This window comes from Microtus oregoni, unplaced genomic scaffold (assembly GCF_018167655.1).
Source record: "Microtus oregoni isolate MIOR12 unplaced genomic scaffold, Mior012 000007F_ref0000211, whole genome shotgun sequence".
NCBI lineage: Eukaryota > Metazoa > Chordata > Mammalia > Rodentia > Cricetidae > Microtus > Microtus oregoni.
Window position 1 is genome coordinate 354596 of NW_024543066.1, and position 27351 is coordinate 381946.

Genomic DNA, 27351 nt, shown 5'->3' on the forward strand with positions numbered 1-27351 from the left:
ACAGCTCTATGGAGACAGATCTATAAAGAAGCAAAATCCATTACTCTGTGAGGTCTTCTATCTTCTTTTCCACTAATGTAGGTGGTACATTGGAGACAATGACCTGCATATCCAGTTGATTGACCACTGATACCTGAAAAGTGAAAACAGAATGTATTTAAGTCCTGAGCACAGAAATTTCTAACTATTAACATTGTCTGTTCCATATTATCTATAGAATTTGTTTCTTGTTTTTAACTCATTACCAGATGATTTTTTTTTTTGAAAAATCACATATTTCTCTACTGGTCTTAGGAATAAACCACTGCCGAGAGTACTTGCTATGGATCTAGAAATTACATGCTAAGAGGATTTCATTATTTTGGCTTTGAGTCTGCTTTTTAAAACTCTGTTTATGATGACTATGGAGATTTGAATAAGAATGACCTTTTCGAGCTCACCAGGCAGTGGAACTGTTTGAAGGATTACAAGGATTAGGAGATGTGGTCTTGTTGGAGGAAGTATGTCACTGGTGGTGGGTATGTTAGGCCCAGAGTCAGTCAGTCAGTCAGTCAGTCAGTCAGTCAGTCAGTGACTGCTTCCTGCCTGCCTGTCTGTCACTGCTATGGATTAGGATGTGCCTCTTAGCTACTGTTCCAGTGTCTGCCTGCAGGCTGTCGTGGTCTCCACTATGACTAAATCGACTAAACCTCTGAATTGTGAACAAACCCCCAGTTAAGTGCTTTCTCATATAATAGCTGCCTTGGTCATGGTGTCTCTTCACAGCACGAGAACAGTCACTAAGACAAGGACAACGGGAGGGAAATTTTTGTTGTGCTTGATTTTATTAGTAAGGAACACCCAACATAACAAACATGCACTGTTCAGAATTTGCCAACCTTAGCTGATAATTCATTCATTGCAACTGGTATTTTTAGGTAAAACAGATTAGAATGTGCAGTTGCACAGGATTCTTACTGACAGTCTCCCTGTCTATTTTGTCAACTGTAATCTATAGATGCATGCATACAAATCTGCTGTGGATCCTAAATGAGCCATTTTAGCAACAGTTGATAGATATGTTGTATTCATTTAGTATGCAATGAGTGCCTTCTCTTCTTATATAAAAGAAAAGAAATAACCCCATGCTGACTACATTCTATTTTATTTTTCTTTAGAACTCTACAGACTTCAAACTTTATCATTTACTATCTTAAGTAATTATTAATATTATTCCAATTTTACTGAGAAAACTGATGTGGGATTTCCCTCTGTATGCTGTGATTACCATTAATGAATAAAGAAACTGCTTTGGACCTATTACAGGGCAGAACTTAGCTAGGCAGAAAAAACTAAGCTGAATGCTGGGAGGAAGAAGGGTGGAGTCAGGGAGAAGTCATGGAGCCACCAGAGACAGACACCGATTGGAATCTTGCTGTTAAGCCACAGCCATGTGGTGATACACAGATTAATATAAATGGGTTAGGTTAATATGTAAGAGTTAGTCAATAAGAAGCTACAGCTAATGGGCCAAGCAGTGATTTAATTAATACAATTTCTGTGTGATTATTTTGGGGCTGAGCAGCTGGGAACAAACAAGTGCCTCCCAACAACAGAAAACTATAAAAATTGGAATATTTCTTGTGTGATTGTGATGGCTAGTTTTTATGTTAGTTTGACACAATCATGAATCACCTCAGAGAAGGAAACCTCAGTTGAGGAATTGCCTCCAGAAATCTGTCTGTAAGCAAGACCGTAGGGCATTTTGTTAACTACTGATAGACATGGCAGGCCTCAGCCCATTGGGGGTAATGCCATCCTGGTCTTATGGTTCAGGTAATATAAGAAAGCAGGCTGAGCAAACCATAAAGAGCAAGCCAGTAAGCAGCACCCCTCCATGATCTCTGCATCAGTTCCTGGCTCCAGGTTCCTATAGACTTTGAGTTCCTGTCTTGTTTTCCTTCAATGGACTATGATTCAAAGTATTTAGTTTGTAAGCTAAATCCTTTATTCTTTGATGGAGGAAGGTCATTGGCTAATAAAGGAACTGCCTTGGCCCATTTTATTGGTTAGAAGATAGGTGGGAGGTGTAGGGATAAGTCCCGCCCCTTAGGGGGCGTGTTCGCCTCGGGCTAATGTCTGCCTATAAATTTGGCAAGCAAGCTCCGAGCGCTCGCTTCTGCTTTCCTGGTCTCCGCGGGAACGGTGGTTCTGTAAGTCTATTTCTACATTAAAGCTATATATATATTTTTGAAAAAAAAAAAAGAGGGATGATGGGATAATAGACAAATATATTGGTATAGATTGACTATTGTACGCATGCATGTTTCTACCTCTGTTTAAAACATTTTTATGTATTGACATATATTGTATTGATATATATATATATTGTATATATTTACCATATTGCAGTGTACATTTCTACCTCTGATTAAGATACTTATATAATATTTGTGTATTGATATATATTTACCTACTGCAATGTATATTTGTACATTGTTTATATTTGGAGGTCATTGTCCTCATTTGTTTCACAGTCGTTTATTGTCTTAGTCTTTAAGTTAGATAGATATTGAGAATTATATAGACTAATTGTCATCTAAGTTTGTCATTTATAATTAGACTAATCAGGTTCTTTAGATATATAGAGATTATACTCAGTATAGATAGATAATCTTCAACCTCTTCAAAGAGCTGTAGAAAATGGCCTTTAATCTAACTCAGAGTTTCGTGATAGTGAGACACAATTGCTCCTGGCAACACTGCTCTATTCCCGAGAGAATGTTGAGCACCAAAAACACTCCACCTGGAGCCTTTCTATTTGGCAGAACTGGCCTTTGGGCAAAGAAATGCCCATACCTCAACCACTGACACAGATACAGAGCGTGCATCAATGGATAAAACAGGACTGTCATATCCTGCCAAGACAGGGTAAGATAGTTTTGAAAAGTTCCTTGCCTTTAATAATGGTATGTCAGTTATGTTAGGCCTTAGCCAAAATTGGTTGACTCAACGTTGCAAACGAGACTTTGGGTGATTGCCCAGGTAGTCAGTTGTCTCTGTCAATTGTTGCACATTTTGGATATATCTCGTTTGTTGAGTAATGTTTATTCCCTTCTCAGTTCTTTGACTGAGTTGAAGATTATATAATTGTAGTTACTCTTTACACTATTTGGACTCCTTGAGATAGAATGTTTAGCAAAGCTTTTGTTCTCAATATTGTTTGTTATATTTATTATTTGTTGTTATTGTATGTAGTTGTATTTGGTTTAGTTCTGTCTTATTTAGACAAAAAGGGGAGATGTAGGGATAAGTCCCGCCCCTTAGGGGGCGTGTTCGCCTCGGGCTAATGTCTGCCTATAAATTTGGCAAGCAAGCTCTGAGCGCTCGCTTCTGCTTTCCTGGTCTCCGCGGGAACGGTGGTTCTGTAAGTCTATTTCTACATTAAAGCTATATATATATTTTTACACTCTGTCTGCATTCGTTTACGCCGCTACAGGGAGGAGTAAACAGAACAGAACGCTGGGAGGAAGAGGAAGTGAGCTCAGACTCCACAGCTCTCCTCTCGAGAGCAGACGCCTCAGAGAGATGCCACGCCCCGCTCCTGGGCAGACACACACCATGAAGCTCCGACCCAGGATGGACTAGGCTAGAATCTTCCTGGTAAGACCGGTTCTCACAGATTATTAGAGATGGGTTGATCAGGATATCAGAATTAGCCAGTAAGGGCTAGAGCTAAAGGGCCAAGAAGTGTTTAAATGAATACAGTTTGTGTGTTGTTATTTCGGGCATTAGCGGAGCAGGCAGCTGGGGTGCTGGGAATGCAGCCCCGCCGCCCCTATTTACAACAACTCTTCAAGTTGCCTTTGGCCATATTGCTTCATCACAGCAACAGTAACCCTAATGGGGACAGAGATCAAAGCATGTGCCATAGCCACCATTTAATAATTAATCCTGTTTAAGTGAGAGCTCTGAGGATCCATAGATTGTATGGTGCACTGTTTCTAAATATTTATACAAGACTATGAAGTCAAATCTTGAAAATCCATGTCCCATCACAGCAGTATTAGTGCGTATACACCAGAACCATAAATTGGATACTCTGGATTGGTTATCGTGAGCATCAACTATCTCAGTATGATTTATGATAGAGAGTACATTTATGCTGCCATATAATTTTTATATTGGCTCCAAGTTACCTCTATGTGGTTACTCATAGATGGGGTTACAAACTTCAAGGAATCGGACAGGAAATTTAAATAACAAAAGTAGACAAAAGAATGGCTGACAGGAACTAGTAGAAGTCTGTGATATGAGGGTTCACAGCCCTGTGAAAAGCTTCTCATGGCTTCCCCTGAGCAGTGTCAAGCAGGAAAGCCACCCAGACATGCTGCATCATTTAGATTTCCAAAGAAATAAGTTCAAAAGTTTACAGAAAATGTTCAACTTTAGTGTGAGCCCAATGTTGTGTGAGGCTAATAAATCTTCTCAATGTCTATATTAAGCATCTGTTTGCTAAATCCGCAGACAAGCAGAGGGCACTCTGCTTCTCACTCATAGGTAGCCAGACCCCAATGCACAGAGTTTTCTTGGCTTTATTGTTTTGTGCTTTTAGCAGTAAAAATACATGGGGAAAACATCTTAGAAGCGTGGATCTAAAGCTTCTTGCTCCCTTCTCCCTTCCTTTGCCTTTCCTCTCTCCCTCCATGTTCCCTTCCCTATCCTTTTTCCCCCCTCCCTAGTACCTCTGTTCTACTTCCTTTTCTACACTGTATCTTCTACTTCTTCCTTCCTTCCTTCCTCTTTTTTTTTTTGTGTGTGTGTGTTTTTTTGTGTTTTTGAGACAGGGTTTCTCTGTAGCTTTGGAACCTGTCCTGGAAACTAGCTCTTGTAGACCAGGCTGGCCTCGAAACCACAGAAATCCACCTGCCTCTGCCTCCCGAGTGCTGGGAATTAAGCCGTGTGCCACCACGTATGGTCTTTCAATTGTCATAAATGTCCAAGATCTTTTGTATAACGAATCTATCTAAGCATTGCTACATGCTCAGTAGAGTCTCACTGAGGGCAATGAAACATTACTGTGTTTTGTACGTGGGTTCAGAGAATTTGTAGACTTTATCTGTATATAAATATGTTCTGGTTTTCTGCAGCTTACCTCCGAGTAGACATTTAGAATGCAGTCTAAGTGTGGGAAAAACTTTACTCAAAAGTTAAATTTGGCCATAGAGATACATGTAACTCTATCATTTGCCATCTAAGGAAATTTATATTGGGTCCTTATCAGTCATAAGGACAATTAACTTACCCAAAGGGATTTTAATTTGTTAGTGATATTTGGGCTGATTTTGATTGCACCAAAGGTCAAGGAAGTAAGGTTCTAGATCTCTGGAATTCACATATATTACATTTACAATTTAAAAATTATTATCTTGACAAATTTTGAAAAAAACTATTTTTAGAGTAGGCAAGGGCCTAGCAATTTTCACATCAGTAGAGCAATTATCTTATCGGAATAAAGAGCAAGTATAGAAATGAAGCCTGGGCTCAGTTCTCATCACCGAACAAAAAATATATATCCACTTTTAATAAATTAAGAATATATATCTATTTCTGATAAGTTAATAAATTGAGGCTGCTGCAACTCCGTAATTGGTTGTCTCTGACTTACCTTTAAACAGGTATTTTAAATTTTTTGGATAGCTGATGTGTAACAGAGCACAAAATTTTTTATTATATATATGAAGAGAATAATACATTATAGCTTAGGTTTCCATCTTTAAGGAAATCCTGGATCCTGAGTTTTGCTATTTTCAGCATCCACACCAAGCATATGTAAGCGATTAAGAGTATAACACTTGTCTTAATTCCCTATTGCAATCACTGTGCAAATATTTCCAGAAATTTACAACTTATTGTATCATAATTTTAAAATATCCTTATATAATTTCTTAATTTATTTTCTCTCTACAGGCTGATTTCAAATATTTAATAAATGTTCATTTATATCACTGTTGCAGATGCTTTGACTGATAGAGTAAAATTAATAAAAATGTCAAAAAAAGAGAAATGTATGACTTAAAAAAATCTAATGACAGTTTCACTAGATCTTTTATTTCTTCCTTATGAGCCATTTCTTTACCGTCCCATTTATTCCTAAGAAATTCAACATTGCCAAATTATCTAATATACACAAAGTTACCAATAATTGACCCTATGCAATTTTAAACTCTCCGGTACCCACATTAAAAAGGTAAATGTTAGCAAAATTGTTTTAATCATGCTTTTAATCAAGTATTTTAAAACAGTTTAAGAGCCAGGTGTTGGTGGTGCACGCCTTTAACCCCATCACTCGGGAGGCAGAGGCAGGTGGATCTCTGTGAGCTTAAGGCCAGCCTGGTCTACAAAAGCTAGTTTCCAGGACTGGCTTCAAAGCTATGAAGAAACCCTGTCTTGAAAAACGAAAAATAAAATATATAGTGTAAGACATGTTTAACACAATCCCAACATGCAATCAATATAAAACACCTCAAGGAGATATTTGACTTTATCCACAGAGTCTTCGGAATCCAGTTTCATCTCAAACTCACAGCAGACCTCATTGTGCCCAGAGCAGGTCTGGGCACAGCAGCTACGTGAGGTCAATAACTGATGTTTGCACACGCTGTCCTTTTCTCATGGACTGTGACTGTCATTCACAACTGGACATTGCTATGAACTCACCTTTCATGAAATGAAAGGAGTAGATTAATAGCCTTTTAGGTAATTGTATATTTTCTTCTTTGATACTGCACCAAAATTCAAGTGTTGGTTTTTACAACCCTGCATTTCATTTGAAATCTGAAGAAAGGATTACATATATGAAAGTCTATTCATTTTTTCTTGTATTTTAATTTGTCTTTTGGTTGTACTTCAAATTAATATTTGGTTACTTCTGTTTTAGACCACTGTCTCGTGTAGCCCAGCCTGGGTTTGAACTCTGTGTGTAGTTGAAATTGGCCTTGAACTTTTGATTTTCATGCCGCCTGTCTCCAAAAGTGTAATTACAAGAGTATACTTTTGTATTCGACTCGATTAATTCATTTCAACATGTTGTCTTTGCTATTTGGATAATATTAGCTCATATTTTTCAAATACTGACATATTTCATTACACAATATGAAAAAAGAAACATTTTTAATACGAACACCAATCTCATCAGACAATCTCATAGTCATTGGATAATGGGGAGTTGTCAAGTTCACAGTGGGGAAGACAAGCTTTCCAGTACTGTGATTTGAATTGGAAAGCTCCAGTGCTGTCTGTCATCAGGAGCAAATACTGCCAGCTGTTTTTCTCGAAATGAAAGCCTTACTTCATTCAGTTTTTTGTAAATGTCTTTTGAATATTTAGCTTGAATACACATATTTTGCCTCTAAGTTGTTCCTTCAAATTAAAATATCTATTCTATGAAAACCTGCGTAGTTCAAACTGAATCATGTTTTTCTTGAGACGACTACATATTATTATTACTATATTAATTCATCATACAAAATGTTTAAAGATGTTGTCTTTGATAGCTAAATAGGTGATTGTTGAAAAGACAGAAGGTGGGTAGATAGGTAGGTAGGTAGACAGATAGTGTCTGGTATTCAGGGGTAAACTCTGAGGTTTGAACATTTTTACTACATGGATGATGTTTCAAAGTTATGGAACCAAAAACCTTGCCGAGGCAGTGAGAGCAGACAATAAAGAGAACACTTTGACAGATCCTTGTGAAGCAAAAATGCGACCAGATGAGAACGAAATAAACCAAGAAAAGAAAGCAAGACGTTAGGAGTGATGTGGTAAGGCAACCAAGGGCGGTGGCCTGAAGGCTTCTAGACAGTGAGAATAAGCATAGATTTGTGTGCAATTCCTCAGATAGTGTCAGCACAGGCATTGATCTAGTTGAAGGAGAGCCAGAGTTCTGTGGCTTTCCCAAAGGTGTACAATGCAGAGAGAATGGTGTTACAATTGCGTATTGACTGGCTGCTCTACTGACTGTAGATCGGGGAAAGCACCTGTGAGGGTTGACCATTGAGGGTGGGGTGATGTAACAACCTCGTGGAGTTCATCTGCCCTGACAATGAGCTTGCTGTAAAGTTGCTTGGGAACCCAGATAATATAAAGCACAAAATGAAAAACTTCCCTCTCTCTGGTTCTCCCTCCCAAGTAGACATGTTTTTATGGACAAATACTTTATATGCATTAAGTCTGCACACGGACACTCGCTCCTGTAACACTCCAAGGATTCTCAGGGCCTGGTGCTGCATTGTTAGCCTTCCCAGTTCTGATGCTTCTACCTTCTTAGACTAGGGTATTTTGTCCCCATCTCTGTGTTCCCAGCATGCAAACTGAAAATACGGGACTTTTCAGCCTCAATGGGCCTGTGAATCGATGTAGTAAATTCTCTGACGTTGTTTCCTTAGAGGTCATGAAGAAATACATAAGGAAAAAAACTTAAGTTTTATATCATGGGACATTTATTTAAATTGATAAAGCTTTATGTATTTGGTAATTAAGCATGGGGAACATGTAGGTTTCTCATAAGAGAATGTATGAGAAGGAAGAAATTCAGTTAGGTGGATTGAATATCTTGCTGGGAAGAAGAGTACTGAGTTTGTCTGGATACATCTAATATTGTGATTAAAGATGGGAGGTTTGTAATAGAAGTTTCAGGGCAATAGCACAGGTAACTATGGCTTTAAAGGATGAAACATGGTGGAGGGCAGAATTGTTAAGGGACAGAGCTCAAGGAAGTGTGAATGTGGAACACTGGAAGAATAACTCCATTTAAAAAAATGGAAGAGATTGCCAAAAATAAGTCAGGAGATCTGGAAATAAGGAACCAAGCTAACTAAACTTCCTTAAGGCATAGAGGGAGAATCACAAGGGCAGAGAACGGACTCTGAGAAAGTAGTAAGGACTGAGAAATGACCACACGTGGATAGCATAAAGATCACACTGGCATGAAGAACATGCCAAACAGAGTCGGCAAAGACTCCACATGAACTAAAGCCCTCCCTTGAGAAAGCAACAGAAAGAGATAGTGTAAAAAATGCCTTATCTAATGTGAAGATCATTATCTTCTCTTCTTATAAATAATCTTCAGTGACTACCCACTGCTTTGGTTCACAGTTCCAGGATATTTCACGTGGTTTCCATGTCTCACATAAACCTCTGGCTTCTCTTACTCCATACATGATCCATACTCCCTTTCTTGCTCTGTAGATTGAGTGGATAACCATCTCTCACTTACTCAGCCTAGCTTCATCATGGTTTTAGCATCTGTCATTATCACATCCTCTGCCTACAGACTTTATTTGGCCTTTCTCTTAACTGAAAAGATTGCATGCAATACTATAAAAATCATTTTTGGTAACAGAATTATATGTGTATATATATCATATTGTGATTTCTTTTAGATTATTTTGTTTCTTTATAAATACATAAATATTTAATAAGTATTAAGTAAGAGTAAATACATATGATTTAAGCATATGGTTTATAATTTCTATTCAATTACTTTGAATTTCTAACAAAAATTAACTTCGCATCATTCATGTTTCACTATTTAATCCTATTTACTTTATAAAAATGGTCATTTATATTTACTTGTGCTTATTTTATAACATCTTATTTATATTTAGTACACTGACCTTATTGTTTATCCTTTAAGCCCCATATTGTACTTTTCTTAAATAACAAGAAGGGATAAATGTACATTATTTTATATAAGGCATATAGACCTATATTTGCTAAAAAAATCTATGTCACCCATAATATCCTATATGTAAATACTTCTTGGATAATATTGACCTGCTTTTACTACAATGAAGCCTTTTGTTTTGAAGGAGAGTATTGTCAACATACAACAATTGATGTATGATGACTAGGGTTCTTCACCACCTAAGAATAAAACATTTTATCCCTGATATTTACATGTAGATTAAAGTTAACTAAATGTGTGCTGAGCAAGATGTCCAGTGTACTAGGATACACAAGGGACAGATGGATTTTACTTGATTTTTTCTTGATATGATAAATGTTCAAATACCATTCTTCTTATAACTGTTAGCTTTTTTTCAGAGAAAAATCCAAACAACCTTCATGCCCAAGTTAGAAGAGATGTGCACTTTGATGTTAGATGTTTTGGTTAAAGTTAGAATCCAATTGCCCTTCAGATGATCTGCCCCTGAGAGAAAAAATGACAGGAATACTATTTTATATAGACACATGTAACTTAGTGAAACATCGTTTCTAACATCATTAGAGATTCTGTTTTAAAAGGAAAATCTTGTATATTAGAACACGTTACCACAAATTTTTTTCTGTTTTTTAATCACAAAGGGCAAATATCTTGATAAAAATTTAATGACATTTACATTTTAGAGAGTCTATTTCAAAGTAATATGAAAAGTGCTAATAGCTAAAACACTGGCCCAGGGCTAGCGTCTCATGTCTCTCACTCATGCGCTTACCAGCACGTCAGCTTTCCCGCTCAACCCCTTCCCGTAGTCGTCAGTGGCGATGACTTGAAACTTGAAGTAGGATCTCCTCATATTGTGGAAGAGCATGGCTGTCTTGATGAGCCCAGTGTATGTTTCCACCACAAATCCCTCTTTGCCCTCTTTAATGGGCGGTATGATGAGCCTGTAGGCCATGGCACTGTAGTTTCCGGTGTCCCTGTCCGTAGCCTAGGAGGGGAAAGCCAAATGAAAAATCGTCGCTGAGAAGTAAGTAAAAGCTTGCAACTTGAAATCTTATTTCTACTTCCAAGGTTACTTGTGCAATAGCACAATGCTTTTCTCCTTAAATTCCGTTTCTCTGAATATCCTTGTGCGTAGGCAGAAGATACATCTTCGTAACAAATAGTTCTCATCAGAAAGATCCTGGCTCTGGGACAGTTGTTACAAAAGACGAGGAGCTAATCAATTAAATTATATATCTCTGTGAGGATGAGTTCACATTTAGGCTATGGATCCAGAGTAAGGGCATGGTGGGATCTACGGGTCACATGCAGCACACCATCACATAGTGTGGGGTTTTCATTTGCTTTGTTTATTCAGATTTGTCGGGGATTATTTTTGCAGTTATAAATTTTTTCTCTATAAACTTTTATTAATATATTTTGGCCATGTTTTCTTCTCCCCTAACTCCTACCAGATCCTTCCTACCTCCCTATCCACTCAACTTCATATTTTTTCTACCTCTCTTTAAAATATAACAAAACAAAATCAAAAACCAAAAAAAAAAATCAAAACAAGCAAAACCAACATTTTTGACCTAGCATGTGGTCCAAGGGGTGGGAGATATAAACTACTTTACAATGACATATCAAACGATAAGTTGAATGTCATAGTTTTAAACAAAGACATTTATGTTGTATGGAAAGTCCTTCTGCATATGTGTTGCTTTTATTGGCTAATGGATAAAGAAACTTTCTTGGCCCGTCATAGTGATGTCTAATAAAATGTTCTGGGTGCTGAAAGAAACCATCCCAGCATGTCTGATCAATAAAGCAGATATCAGCCATATATGACTATTAAGAATTTAAAATGAAGCTAAGGCAGCAAAAGAACCAGGATTCTAATCACGTGAGCAGTAGTGTTGGTATATAGACAGTGACAATAATAAATAACAGCTCACATACAGTAAGGTATAGTATACACTTGACTTAGCTTCAAGTTTTATTTCAAACATGCAAAATATTTCAAGATAGGCATATCAACACAACAGGGGAAGTTATAGTAATTAACACAAGTATTTCAACTCAAGATTTAAAAAAATGGTTTATCTAAGCTGCTGTCACTGTTAATTCTGATTACCGACTTGACTAGATTTAGAGTTACCTAGGAGACAAGTCTATGGGCGTGGCTATGGAGGCACTTCCAGTTAAGTTTAATAGAGTAGGTAAAGTTCTCCCTAAAGGCGGGCAGTACAGTGCCCTAGGTTAGTGTCTCAAACTGAACAAAATGGAAAAAATGGAGGAAGTCATAAAGACACCAGGATTCATCTTTGTCTGCCTTTCGACTGCATAAGCAAAGTGTCCAACTGCCTCATGCTCCTGCAACCATGGTGTGCCAGGAGGCCATGATGGGCCTTTTCATCAAACTGTGGACCAAAGCAAACCCTTCCTTCTTACTTTTCCCCCCACCATTTTAGCCCCCACAGCAACAGAAAACTACAGTTGCTAGAATTCCACATTGAGAAGCGGGAAAGCTTGCTGTTTCAGCTCATTTTCTCGTGCGGCCTGATGTTGTTTGGCAGAGCCGTGTTTGGGCATTAGAGTTCCAAGGAAGAGACCTCAGAGGGCATTCCATTCTCTTTCACAGGAGAAAGGAGGAGCATTTAATGTTAACCCTTTAAAACTTTAAACCTTGGTGATTTCATTCATCCAACAAAGGATAGCATAAGAAATGAAAGAAAAATGTATCCACAACTAAAACTCAGAATCTAAACCAACTAACATGAGATATACATCTCCATTCTATGAGTAATTTGTTACTAAGGTCAGATCAAAGAGCCTTGACAAGGGGCTGCGAAGATGGTTCAGTCAGTAAAGCAACTGCATTGCAAGTGTAAGGACCTGAATTGGATTCCCAGATATCACATAAAAAAAGTGTGGGCATGGTGGCATGCATGTATAATCTTAGCATTGGGAAGGTGGAGGCAGTACAGTACTTGGGGTTCACAGGCCAGCCAGTCTAGCCTCCTTGGTGAGCTCAGGCCAGTGAGACATCATCTCAAGATGAATGACACCCAAGAAACAACATTTCAGGTTGTCTTCTGGCTTTCACGTACACATGCACACACATATGCACATGTATAATTACATATATGCAAACACATGCACACAGCACACACAGAGACATACACAAAAAAGATGTGATACATTCAACCTTTACCTCTTGGGTTAGCATTAAGATTCCTCTTTAAATAAATATTTTATTGCTAGTGCGAACTTTGAGATGTAATACCCATGCCTAAAGCGTACCAAATTATGAATGTACAGAGCAATAAAATTTTGAAAAATATGCATATATGTGAGACTATTTGTATTAAGAGTCAACATGCCACAGCTATTTTTGTCTTCACGGATGCCTCTGTTATCCCCATCTCCCTGTCACACCCACCCCCTTGTCACACCCAACTCCCTCAGGGAAATCATCACCTGGCGGCATCATTGCTTATGTTTGCTCATTTTTAAACTTGTATTTGTAGGATCAGCACAAGTTCTACCTTATGACTCAACTCTTTCACCAGTTTTTATGCTACGAGGTTCAATCATGTTCAATTTTAAGATAAATGCTAACACCACAATGATACGTAGAGAGGAGAGACAGTTACTGTACAAACATAGCGGTTGCTTGGTACATTAAGCTAACTCACACAGTTCCTATTGACTAACTTCCCATTTCAAAAAATTGTTTTGCTTTCTAATTTATTATATTATGAAAACTATAACATTGTCATATTTCATAATAAATGACTGAAGTGCTTTTTGTTGTAAGCTTTTTCTGAAGCAAATGATCATTTAATATAAAACTCAGAAATATCATTTGGTTTTATGATTTTCCTAGTGTGGTCCAGAAAATTTGTAAAAAATGAGGCACAGTTTCTAAAAGTCAGGTTTGCTAGACCTTTGAGTCTCCTGGGCTCTATCTCTGTATGTTGTGCAAAGTCAGTCCTCTTTCAGTTCCTCTTTCAAGGCTCACCGTTCTCGGTGGTCTACCTCGAGGATCTCACTTCTGGAGATGGTTAGGAACAGCTGTCGGGAATGTGTGAATTCTGGGAACTCTCTCCTCTCTATCAAGTGAGTAGAGTTGAATGCTGATTAACTAGAGTGGAAAATTCCAGTGGCTGATGAACTTGGGACCAACACACGGCATGCTCAAGTTCCATTTAGGATCGTAGTTTCTCTAAGAGATGTAAGTCAGACGGCTCATATAGTACATGCCCTCCAGACAAGAACCAAGTGATCTCATGAGGCAAATGATAAAATTGGCATGTTAAATACATACGGACTCACATCCAAAGTGCCAGTAACAAAATTCAGAGCACAGTTTGAAATCTGGGTTAGAAGGTGCACGGGCAGCAAGCCACCTGGGTGTGCAGCATGACTTTCGCTTTCTGCTTTCAATGTCTTTACATTTAATTTGCTTCCTTACTCCTACATTTTGTTTTACATTGTAGGGGACTTCAAAGTCACTTTTAACTTGTATCCTTTATCCATCAATGAGATAAATTATGTCCAGCAAATATTATTCTAAGTGTATATTATATATTAAGTATATATGCTATGTTATATGACTATGATGTGCTGAAAATGATGTTTGTGAAATCATAGATAATGACCAAGGACATCATGACCATTAGAAATACTTGCTATGAGAGCTGTTAAATTCATATTGTAATAGCAAGAATACAGAAATTTAAGCACTCAAGAACTATGTTTCGATTCTTCATCTTAGACACATAAGATTATAGCTCCTCTAAGAAAGTAATCTCTTAATAACTTCTTTCTTATTGAGGTCAGGGTGCATGTACTTGGTTTTCATAATCACCTTTTGATGGAGGAAGGTCATTGGCTAATAAAGGCACTGCCCTGGCCCATTTTATTGGTTAGAGGATAGGTGGGAGGAGTAAACAGAACAAAATGCTGGGAGGAACAGGAAGTGAGCTCAGAGACTCCACAGCTCTCTCGGGGGCAGATGCCTGAGAGAGAGACGCCATGCCCTGCTCCCGGGATGAAGCTCCGACCCAGGATGGACATGGGCTAGAATCTCCCCGGTAAGCGCACCTTGGGGTGCTACACACAGATGATTAGGAATGGGCTAAATTAATATGTGAGAATTAGCCTAGAAGAGAATGGGCCAAGCAGTGATTAAAAGAATACAGTTTGTGTGTTGTTATTTCGGGGCATAAGCTAGCCGGGCAGGCGGCTGGGGGTGCTGAGAACGCAGCCCCGCCGCCCTTATTACTTCAACCTTTCATTTCATTTATGTTTTCTAGTTTTCCTGTATTGTTTCCTGATCCCATTGACCAGTCTTACAAACCTTCTACCTTGGTTGAAACCCACACACTTACACAGAGAAAACACTCTCCCTTTATTACTGAGTGCAAGGACATTGGTATCTAGTTCTCAGCCTTCCTCTCCAACTTATTCCTTCTTTAAAAGTGCAGTTTTCATGTAGACGGCATACTTGGCAATTTATCTTCAATTCTCAGGCTAGTGACTCTCCTTGATCAGTGAGCTGCCTGAGGGTTGCTCTAGTGTTAAATCTCACAGAGGCAGGGGCCCTTGGGGAAATGCTCTGTCTCAGGGAGATAAGACTTCAATGTGTGCGTTTCTGACCACAGTGCACTCATTCCATCTGAAACCTCTTATGCTAGAGAATCTTCCCATTTGCCCTCTTCCTTGAGACATTAGGTTTGGAAATTCCGTCCACTTCTGCTCTGTCAAAGTCACACTACGCTTATCTCACCTTTATACCATGGGTCAATTGAGCCATAAGTTTATACCTGATGACTTAAGCCTGGAGATAGAGAATTTAGACAACCAGGAAAGCCAGTGTGATCGTAAGCTCCCAATCTGAGCCCCGAACTGTGCTCTTGCTTTGTATAGAAAATCATCCCTGTAAACAGTAACTTGTCTCACATCAATAACAACCCACTTGTCAATGTGTGTCTTCTCCAGTCTCCTCTAGAGGATGCACATATTCTAATTCACATGAAATTTCAGGATATCAAGTGTGACATTTCTCAGCTGTTCACCTTAGAAACAAAATATCTTTACCGGAGTCATCTGTCAGCTCTGCGAATCTTAGAGGTGCAGCTGAACCGCTTCTTCCATCGAAGGCACATTCACAAGGATCTGAGCCTCTCCCAGGTCTCCGCATACAGAACATGCTATCACCTCCCTGCCATGTTAACCCTTTTAACACTATAAAACTATAAAAACACATTAATCTTTTCTATTAAGACAAAGTGAAACTTTTACTCTGATGCTAGCCACAGCACTGTTTCTATGGTTCGGTTCTCTACCACGTCTTAATAGAATTCCTTCCCTCCATTTCATCCTTCAAACACAGTAAGACCTGAGCCTCTCCAGAGAGAGTAACTATTCCAAGTTGGCTTCAAGTGGAGCGCAGGCTCAGATCGCCCAGCCTGTGCTCTTGCAGGGCCTCTGTGTCAATAACACCGGTGCGCAATTCACAGTCAACTATCATTTGTCCGCCATGCCGTGTCCAGCACTGTGTGACACCCCATGTGCATAGTCCCACTCACAGTGTACCGTTCTTTCACAGGACAATGATGTAGGCCAAAGGGATCAGTAAATTATTGATAACCACACAGTTATCTGGTAGCAAAGCAGGGTGGGTCTCACTCTAAGTTCACTTTGTCCAACATGTCAAAATACTAGGATTTCAAAACTCACTGAAAAGAACAGAAAATGAGACATAAACTACCCTAAGAATTTTTCCTGGATGCAATAAGGAGATGGAAATAAAACAATAAACCTACATGCCAGAAACGAAGTGCAAATGCCTTTTCCAAAGCTGTTAAAAATATCCCTATAATATGGTGTATGGAAGCTGGCCTTTTGAATAGTGATTGGTGCATGAGGGTAGAGCCTTATGGAGGTTCTAAGTTCTCCTTTATCCACTTCTGCTTATAAAGATGTAGTGCAAAGATGGCTATCTAGGAGCCAGGGATACATCTCTAGTGAATCTGCTGATGTGTAAAAATCACTAATGATCCAGGCCTCTAGGAACCAGGGATTTAGCCTAGGTGAATATGCTGATGGGTAAAAATTGTTAATGACCCTGTCCCAGGAGAAAGAATTTATCTTGCATGAAATCCCTTAGTTATAAATGTCAGAATGGATAAGAAAAAAACCCAGCAATATATTGTATAAATCTTATCATTTACTTGATATTTTATTTTAGCTGGGTAGTGGTGGTGCGCGCCTTTAATCCCAGCACTCGGGAGGCAGAGGCAGGCGGATCTCTGTGAGTTCGAAGCCAGTCTGGTCTACAAGAACTAGTGCCAGGACAGTTAGGGCTGTTACACAGTGAAACCCTGTCTACAAAAACCATTAGCTCTAGCTTCTTATTGGCTAACTCTTACATCTTAGTTTAACTCATTTCTATTAATCTGTATATCACCACAAGGTTGTGGCCTACCAGCAAAGTTTCAGCACATCTAGCTCCGGCCACGGATCCATGGTGTCTCTCTGACTCTGCTCTTCTTTTCTTCCAGCATTCAGTTCCATCTTCCCGGCTTAACTAAACTCTGCCCTATCAACAGGTCAAGGCAGTTTCTTTATTCATTAACCAAGAAAAGCAACACACAGACAGAAGGACCTCCCACACTATTACTTAATCTATTTCTTTCTACTGAAAAGGTTATACCTGGTTCATGATATAGTTACCAAGAGGAACAGGTTAGCTTGATTTATAAACTTTTATTTTTTCTGTTGGCAAAAAGTTATGTCTGGAGTTGCTTGGAAAGAAGCCAAACTTGGATATTACAATTCTACTTGCTTCAATTATATTTTATAATGAAAACTCAGACACAGACAACCACTTACACATTGCTAAGACCTCATCTGGAATTTTTAATGTGTACAGGTGCCCAACATTAAGAGACAACTACCAAATAATTGCTTCTATCATGCAGGGAATAGGTGAGACATTAATTTTCTAATAGCTTTAGTAACTGTTCCCCTCTGTTGCCTAAATGAATACCATGGATGCAGAAATATTAGTAAAATAATTAGTGATGTCCTAAGAACTTCCAAACCTATTAAAGTCCAATAATGGGGCTTTAACTTCAGCTTCTCAATTAGACCCATTTCAGCCGTTAGCAGCACAGAAACCTTGCTTTTCCCGAGACAGAGTGAAGGTGATTTAGAATGTAGGGCCCAAAACTCATGCCTCACATCCACCCACTGGTGTGGGTGTCAAACTGTGATTATTCGAGGCAAAAAAGAACAGAGAGCTGGCTTCTGAGTAATACTTTAACTTTACTCTTGTATTTTTAGAAAACGTGAAGAAACTTTCATTTTAAAGTCTTTACGGCCAATGTGCCCAGCTTCTGATTAAACATGGATAAAGAAATACCAAGGAGATTGATCTATTTCCAGGCTTATTCAAAAAGTTTTGCAAAAAGTATAAAAAAAGGAAGAAATGTTTTAAATAGGAAAAAAAAATCAGTGCTAGATTTTTTTCACAAGCATTTAATAAAAAGTGGCTACACTGGGACACTAATAAAACCTAGTAATGAGTTCACATTAGGTAACTGTAGAGTTAAATAAATGATAACCAAGTTTAAAGCAAAATAACAACAAACAGATACTGGAACATTTTCAAATGCAAATCAAATAGCTTCACTTCCTACTATTACACAGAATATATTTCCGTTGTTGGCGGATTTGCATCCTACTAATGTATAGAATATTTTTCTCTTAAACAAACACATGTACAGGTATATATTTTAAAGTATAGTTACCATCAAAAGATAATCTTTAATCCTAACATCAAGGAGGCCAAGGCAGGAGAATCTCTGTGAGTTTGAGGCCAGCCTGGTCTACATCCTGTGAGTTCTGGGACAGCCAGGGCTACATAGAGAGATCCCATCTCAAAGACAAACCAAAAAAACAAACAAACAAACCAAAATTGGCTGTAATTTTGAATAAGAATAAAAATAAGAAGACTTCTTATGTTTAAGCTCCTAAATTTAATAGAAAATCAAGTAAACAGAACAAGGAGTTTGAATATTCAGTCTGAAAGTTGAACTTTTGTGAATTCACTCTCTTGATATTTATTGTCTATCAATTAAATTAAATATCACAAAGAGCATCTTATTACATAAAGAAAAACTCATTTAGCATAGCTTTTACAGAAAAAAAGAACATATCTAGACAAATAGAATTCAATTTCTAAACCTTTTAGTTGGAAAAGCAGTGTGAACATTCAAAAGCATGATGAATCTAAATTGTTGCTCTGAAGCTAATGATAACCAAAAGAAGCCTTTAGTGTCATGAAAGTGACGCTAATTGTAAAGAAGTTCTAATTTGCAGGTTGGAGTGGGACTATCTGTACATAGGACACTAAAATCTGTCTCTTTGCAGCATTTTAATATAAAGACCACATTTATCCAAACCAGGGGCTATTCAAAATGTCCTTCATTTAAATTGGTCATATTTCAGATTGTTCCTTTCTCTCTCTCTCTCTCTCTCTCTCTCTCTCTCTCTCTCTTTCTGTCCTTCCCTTCCTCCTTCCTACCATTCCTTCCTCCCTTCTGGCATTTGTTTGTATGGATACGTAAATGCATACAGTTACAAATATATAACGACATTTTTTGTCACAATGGATTTTATATTTTTGGGCACAAACTGGTATTTTCTAAAAGGAAACAGCTGTTAATACTGAAAAAATATTATGAAATAATCTTTGATTGACAGAAAATACACTACCTGAAATTTGAGGATTCTTAACCACATTCAGCATACACCGATAAAATTTCTTGGTTTAATCAGAAAATGACGGGATGAGGAAAATCCCATGTGTAAGAAACAGAAGATGAAAATATATGAGAAAGAACTTTTCTGTTAAAATTTATCCATTTTACCAAATTATGAGACATTCATAATCTTTTGATCATTGAGACAAAACAAGCAATAAAACCTTAGAATTTGATAATTCTAACTTATGCTTACCCCAAAGTTCAATCCCTTGAACCCACATGGTAGAAGGGAAGAACCAACTCAAGCAAGTATTATTGCTTGCGTTGATACGCCTGTGCGTGTGCGCCTGTGTATGAGAACATGAGTGCATGTGGGCATTTGTGCACACGCTTTGTTTATCTATGCATGTACATATATGTAGGTATATAGGTATGCATATGTACGCTTATAAATGTGCCATGGTGTGTTTGTGTGGTTTGAATAATACTTGCTTGAGTTGGTTCTTCCCTTCTACCATGTGGGTTCAAGGGATTGAACTTTGGGGTAAGCATAAGTTAGAATTATCAAATTCTAAGGTTTTATTTTGGCAAATATTCATTGTGCATAGCTATTCCTGCATCTACTTTGCAAACAATTCTTTCAAGTAAAAATATGTCATGGACTTTGACAATATTTACCTCCATACCCTCCCATTTCTATACCTGTCTCTTTAACTACATAGTGTGTATGTGTTGTGTGCATGTGTGTGTGTGGGGGGGTATGGTTTTACTTATTATTCTGGATCCCTAAATGAGAGTAAATACTCAACATCTGTCTTTGCCACTTTGCTTAGTATAATCACCTCCAGTTACATCTATTGTTGAGCAAATGACATAATTTCAGTCTTCCCCTGGTTGGCTAAAATTGAGGGGTTTGCTAATATTCTTGACAGTGGAGTGAATGATTCCCTCTCTTGCATACACACCAGCATGCGTTGTCAATTGGTTTTTTTGTGAGGGCCATTCTGACAGGACAAAATGTAGTTTTAATTTGTATTTCACTGGTAGGTAAGAGCGTTGAATTATCCCCCCATGCTTAGTGTATATTTGTATTTAATTCTTTGTGAATTTCTTGTTCATTTCATTAGTCCATTCTAGAAACTGTTTTTCATTCTTTTTGATATTCATCTATTTCAGATATATTCCCCTATAACAGATTCAGGCTTCCTAACATTAAGGTGCTTAATACACTTGAATGATTTTTGTATAAAGCAAATGTATGGATCTAATCTCATTTTTCTACATACGGGCATTCAATTTCTCTAGCACCATTTGAAGAGGTTGCCTTTTCTACAACACACACGTGTCATATTTAAAAAACGATCAGGTGGCTGGGCGGTGGGAGCGCGCGCCTTTAATCCCAGCACTCGGGAGGCAGAGAAAGGTGGATCTCTGTGAGTTCAAGGTCAGCCTGGTCTACTAAGTGAGTTCCAGGATGGGCTCCAAAATTACACAGAGAAACCCTGTCTCAAAAAACCAAACCGAAGCAAACAAAACAAACAAACCAACCAACCAGAGAAACAAAACCTGCTCAGGAGGCTTTTGCTGTGTGTGTTTCCTTCTGTGAACACCATTTCATTCTATTGATCCGTACGTCCATTTCTGCCCCGTTATTACTCTTTGTCACTTTCACTCCACCGTGTGACGTGAAGTCAGGTGTTGTCATAAGCCAGCACTGGTCTTTTAGTTCAGGACAGCTTTGCTGTCTTTGGCCTCTGTGTACACATGCATTTCAGGGGACGTTTTTCCTATTTCTTTGAAGAATTCCATTATAATATTGATGAGAATTGCTTTGCTGCTATAGATTATGCTTGGTAATACAGCAATTTCCACAAACATCATTTGTGCTGGTTGAGCCTGCAGATGTTTCCACTTTCTGATGCCTCCTTCAATTTATTGATTTAAAAAATTTGTTTCATCAGAAGTTTTCCCTTCCTTGGCTAGGTTTATTCCTACATTTTCCAGTTTTGAAGCTATTATGAATAGGATAGGTTTTCTGTCCGTTTTCTCAGCATATTCATTGTTGGTGTATAGAAAATAAGTTTCTTACTATGATATTATAAATATGGTATACTGATTATGTTTTCCTGCTACATTGTTGAAGGTGTTTTTTGGTTCTAAGTGTTGAGTGGCAGAATCTTTAGGGTCTTTATGTACCAGATCAAATTGTCCACAAATAGAAATAATTTTACTTCTCATTTTTCTAGCTAAGATTTCAAGGGCTTTATGTAGGAAGTAGATAGTCTTATTTCATTCCTAATTTTAATGGCAATGCATTAAATTTTTCCCTATTTAGTATTATGTTGGCTATAGATTTTCTATAAGCAGAATTTACTATGTTGAGGTATGTTCCCTTTATTCTTGATTTATTCCAGGTTTTTTATCATGGAGGTATGCTGGACATTTTATTAAAAGCTTTTTTTCTTTGTTGAGATGATCATGTGATTTATGCCCTTGAGTTTATTAAAATTTTGTAATACATTAATTGAATTTCTGTATTGAAGCACCATTTAATCACTAAAAGGAAGTTCACTTGGTCATGTGGAAGACTTTTTATGATGCATTATTGAATTCAGTTTATAAGTATTGAAAGTTTTCGTAACAATGTACATTTTGGAAATTAGCCTATCATTTTCTTTTATTGCTAAATTCTTGTATGATTTTGATAGGGGAGCATGGCCAGCCATGTGAAATAAATTCGGTGTATTCTTTCTATTTTATTTTGTGCATTAATTGGAAAAAATTTATTTTTGAGGTCTGGAAGAACTCAGCTATGAAGCCTGGGGATCAAACTTGATGCTTGTTATGAGCATGTTTATGTTATGTCAATGGTCTTTGCTTAATCTGTTATGTTTATATGTCTGGAAAATTAACTTTTTCCTAGAGTTTTAAATTTATTAGACTACAGGTTTTCATAGTATGCATTAATTATGCCCTGAATCTCCCAGCTGTCTGTTTTAATGTCTCGCTTCATCTGTATTTGTATATATTGGGTCTTTTCTTGTTTTGATTAGCTTGGATAAGGGCTTGCCAATCTTGCTTATCTTTTCAGAGAAGCAACTCTTCACTCTGGATTCCTTTTCTGTCATTCATTCCTTTGTGCTGTTATCGTTACTGTCGCTGCTTATTGATTTAGGTTTGCTTGATCTAGATTTTCTAGAACCTTGAGCCTTATTATTATTTATTTTAAATTTCTCTGTTTTTTAAATATAGGCATTTATAGTACAAGCTTTCCTCTTAGAACCACTTTTAAACAATGTACCTCAGTGTCAAAGGGAAACGAGAGTTCAGAGTGAAACAATGGGAAAAAACTAAGAGATGAAGAAGCCAGCAGGTGTGACAAGTCTCATTCCTGAGGATATGGACCTCAGAGTATTTGGAGACAAAAGGACAGACACATCATGACATTTAAGGGGGAAAAAAAAATCCCACAGGTTATTACAATTGTAAATTTTGATTCTCAAGTTTGACTGTTTTGATTTGCCCCACAGAGAGGATTTGCTGACCTGTTTTCTATCTAACTGCCTTTGATGAGCTTGCTGTGGTTCAAACATTCTCCAGCCAAATCCACAGGGATTGGTCCTGATGATGGTTGGGGTGACTCAATGCTGAGGGACAGTACTGCACAAAGGAAAGGAACAATGGATGATATTTGAGGAATATCTGAGGAAATATATGATAATCTTAGAATATAGAGTAAACGGGACCTAGCTAGACACTTCATTAATAGGTTTCTTTCAATATTGCAGAATTACAGGCCCATCCTGTACATGGCATTTCTGAACCCCACAATAGGTAGTAAAGAACCAAACATAAAGAAGAGCTTTCTCTTGACAGCAAGGCAGAAATGCTATTTGTTCATTAGTCAAACCTACAAGATCATGAGACAGTCTGAAGATTACTAAGAGGTTCCGTCTTTCACAGTGAGAAAATTCTTGCAATGGGTTGACAGATTTTATTAAAATTACTATCTTGTAGTTGGCCTGTGTGGTGTGTGGTTTAGTTGATAACGTACTTGCCATCAGAACTTGAGGACCCAGTTGGACCCCAAACCCCCATGTAAAAGCCAGGTATGTGGTGTAGGAGGTCCTGCTGTCTTCATGTTGCTTTCATTGGTTAATAAAGAAACTGCTTTGGGCTTCTTGATAGGGCAGAACTTAGGTAGGCGGGGAGACAGAACTGAATGCTGGGAGAAAGAAAGGCAGAGTTGAGAGAGACGCCATGGATCCACCACCAGAGATAGACATGCTTTGCCAGTAAGCCACTGGCACATGGCGATGCACAGATGAATAGAAATGGGTTAAATTAAGACGTAAGTCTTAGCCAATAAGAAACTAGAGCTAATAGGCCAAGCAGTGATTTAATTTAATACAGTTTCTGTGTGGTTATTTCGGGGCTAATCTAGCCGGGCAGCCAGGATGAACAAGCAGCCCCCTCCTTAGAACAATCTCCCTACAACAGGTATGGGCACACACGTTTATAATTCCAGTTCCAGGGAAACAGAGACAAAAGGATCCCTTGGACCCATTGGTCAGACAAATTAGCCTAATTGGTGAGTTCAGTTTCAGTGAGAAATTGTCTTAAAAAATAAAGTAGAGAGAAATTGAACAAGATAACCAATGTTGATCTCTGGTTACCATATACTCATACACATGCAGCCTCCAACACACACATGCATGCACATATGCATGCATTGCCCCCCATCTAATACTGTTTATTATTTTCTTGTCTATGCACACTGTCAAACTCTAGTATTAATTAGAGTAAACAAGCAGATTCTTTTATATGCCTCCTTTTTAAGACAAAGCAGGACTTAAGTGTGGAAGGAAATGAGTTGCAGATGACCTTGTCTGTACTGCAGCTTCCGTAGATGAGCTGTGGGGCTGTAATTCGAGGTTCTAATTGCATTTACTGCTAAGCAGACACTCATCAGCGTAGGTGAGATGTGGGTTTTCTGCAAAACTTCTGCTTTTCTCATTAGATGTCCCTAATTTCCTTGATGATTATTCATGTAACATACAATTAATATGCACAGGAGGGGGCAGAAAAGATTACACCGTGATTCATTAGTGAGAGAAAAGATTGCTTTTTTTGTTTTTACAAGTTTTATAGATAATTTATTTTATGTTCATGAAAGACATTTTTTCTGATGTTCAGGACTTTCTTATATACCTTTACTCTGAAAACAAAACAAAACAACAACAAAAAAAACCAGTTTTTTTTTTTTAAAAACCTTGTGTCTATTAGGGATGATATAAGAAGACCCTTAAAAATTCATAAATTGATGCTCTTTTCTGCTTTAGAAATGTTAAAGTTTTTATCTTTTCCAAGACCCACCCTATTTTCATTCACCCACAAATCTCTTTGCATCATCTCTGCCACTTTATCCCACGTTCTCCTCCAGAGTTCAGTCTAGTGGGTACCCCCTACCACTCCTTCCTCACTTTTCCACAACCCTCAAGATCTACTTTGTGCCCCACAGCCAGTATCCTGGCACTTTGCAGTCCCTGTCCTCTAGCCTTCTGGGGGGTCTTACTCCCTGTGTCTCAGCCTAGTCTGACCTGTGTCACAGCTAAGGACCTGCCCTGCCTGCAGTTACCCACGAGTCCCTTCTTGATCACCTCTACCACCCTACGAGGTACCCAGACTTCCCACATCCCCCGATGTACAGCATAGGACCCATATCCTTGCCTTGACTCAGTCAGACTGACGACTGACTCTGCTTGGGATTTAGCAGAACTTTAGGCTTCCGCCAACACCTTCCCTTCCTGTAACCACTGACAAGTCTCTCTGTATTGCCTCCACCACCCCACTGCATACTCAGACTTCTTTCCATGTTTGCCTTCAGGGTCTGGCCCAGTGAGTAACTCCTGACCTCCTTCCTCATCCATTCCCTTTCCCCAGTTCATCAGCTTTGCCTGGCACTCACACCCAGTGGAGCAGTCTGGCCTTCATTATAAAGGAGATCCAGTTTGGGGCCAGGATCCTTCCAACCTATCTGTCAAATCACAGGACTTTCCTTGTCTCTTACATCATATCCAGCCATTGTATTTAGACTTATCCACTGTCATACTCAAGGCTTGGAACGGGCAACACATCCTGAATACCAGTCTAGTCTCATCTGTCCATCTGATTTAATTCCACCCCAAATATTTTCAACCTATAGACCCACACCACCCCCACATCTTTTCTCCTTCCTCAATATACTTTATAAATCATAAACTCAGAACCAACAAAGGGAGTGTACATGCCCAGATCTCATCCTAGGAATATCAACAGTATCTTTTCTCTAAAGCTGACAGTCCTGCAGACATGCTTGCAAATGCAATTATCTAGATGAACTCTAGGAGACTGGTTTAAAAGAACAATTATAAAATGCCCTAATGAACTCAAGGAGTTCAAAGAAGACACATAGAAGCAGATTAACATCAATCCATCAAGAGTAGATGATTTTGATACCCACTTTCTCCAATAGACAGATCATCTGAACAAAAAAAAAAGAGAAACATCCAAATTAATTGACATCATACATCAAATGAAATTAACAGATGTCTATAGAATTTTCTGCCGAAACACCAAAGAATACACATTCTATTCAGTAGCACATGAAATCTTTTCTTCCACTTTCTGGGACACAAAACAATTCTGTACAAGTTCAAAGAGTTTAAAGTAATTCTCTGTATTTCATCTGATCACAGTGCAGCAAACTTAAAATTGGCAGACAAAAAGAAACCTCTGAAAAAATAAGCAAATCCATGCAGATTAAATAACTCATTACTTAATGATGAGTGAATCAAAGAAGATATTAAAAATCAAAATAAAAACTTTCTAGAAGAAAATGAAAATGAAAATACAACATAACAAAACCCCTGGTACATACTGAAGGCATTCCAACAAGAGAAATGTATAGCTCTTAGTGCCTATACTTATAAAAACTTTAAAGACCACAGAGAAATACTGCAATAATAATGAAACCCAAAAGTCAGTAAAAAAAAAAAAAGAACAAATCAAATCCAGAACCAATCGGTGGCAACAAATAATAAAATATCAGAGCAGAAATCAACAAAGTAGAAACAAAAACCAATATAAAGAATCAACAAATCTAAGAACTGTTTCTTTGAGAAGATAAACAAAATTCACAGACCCATTGCCCAACTAATAAAAAGAAAAAAAATGACCCAAATTAATAGGATCAGAAATGAACAGGGAAATATTACAACTGATACTGAAGAAATTCACAGTTTATAAGGTGATATTTCAAAAACCTATACTTTCTAAAGCTGGAAAACCTAGATTTCTAGGTCTAGTCAAACCATCAAAATTAAACCATGAAGTCAATGACTTGAACAGACCCATAACAAATGAGGAGATTGAAGTAGTAATAAAAAGCCTTCCAGCTAAAAAGTCTAGGACCAGGTGGATTAACAGCAGAACTCTACCAGACATTCAAAGAAGATGTACAGCCAGTCCTGCCTCAACTCTTTAAAAAAATTAAAGATAAGAAAAAGGAGAAGAAAGAAAGAGAAGCAGCATTTATAAACTCCTCAAATCCAGTATTACTCCAATACCCAAAGCAGGTAAAAATAGCAACAACAACAATAACAGAAAACTATAGGCTGATATCTCTAGTGAATATAGATTAAAAATAATCAATAAAATACTGTTTTTGTCCAGTGATGATGGTGTGCCAGAGGCCTTGACTCAGACCAATCACTCATTGCAGTGAACATTTTGCTGATGGGGCTGATTGGACAAAAGAGTACACTGTGTGACCACCAAAGCAGCTCCTGGTACCACTAGGATGAATGAAGAAGTGTTGGAAAGACAGAGGAAGGTGTTTTT

General features: G+C 38.0%; 1 protein-coding gene across 1 annotated transcript in view; it reads right to left on the reverse strand.

The window, feature by feature from the left end:
* Positions 1–27351, reverse strand: part of Pcdh15 (protocadherin related 15) — a 600282-nt gene that overhangs the window by 38436 nt on the left and 534495 nt on the right. Inside the window, exons 27-28 of the mRNA XM_041655402.1 lie at positions 10479–10694; positions 45–133 (exon numbers count right to left, since the gene is read on the reverse strand). Coding sequence (XP_041511336.1) covers positions 45–133; positions 10479–10694 — 305 coding nt within the window. The remainder of the gene's footprint in view (positions 1–44; positions 134–10478; positions 10695–27351) is intronic.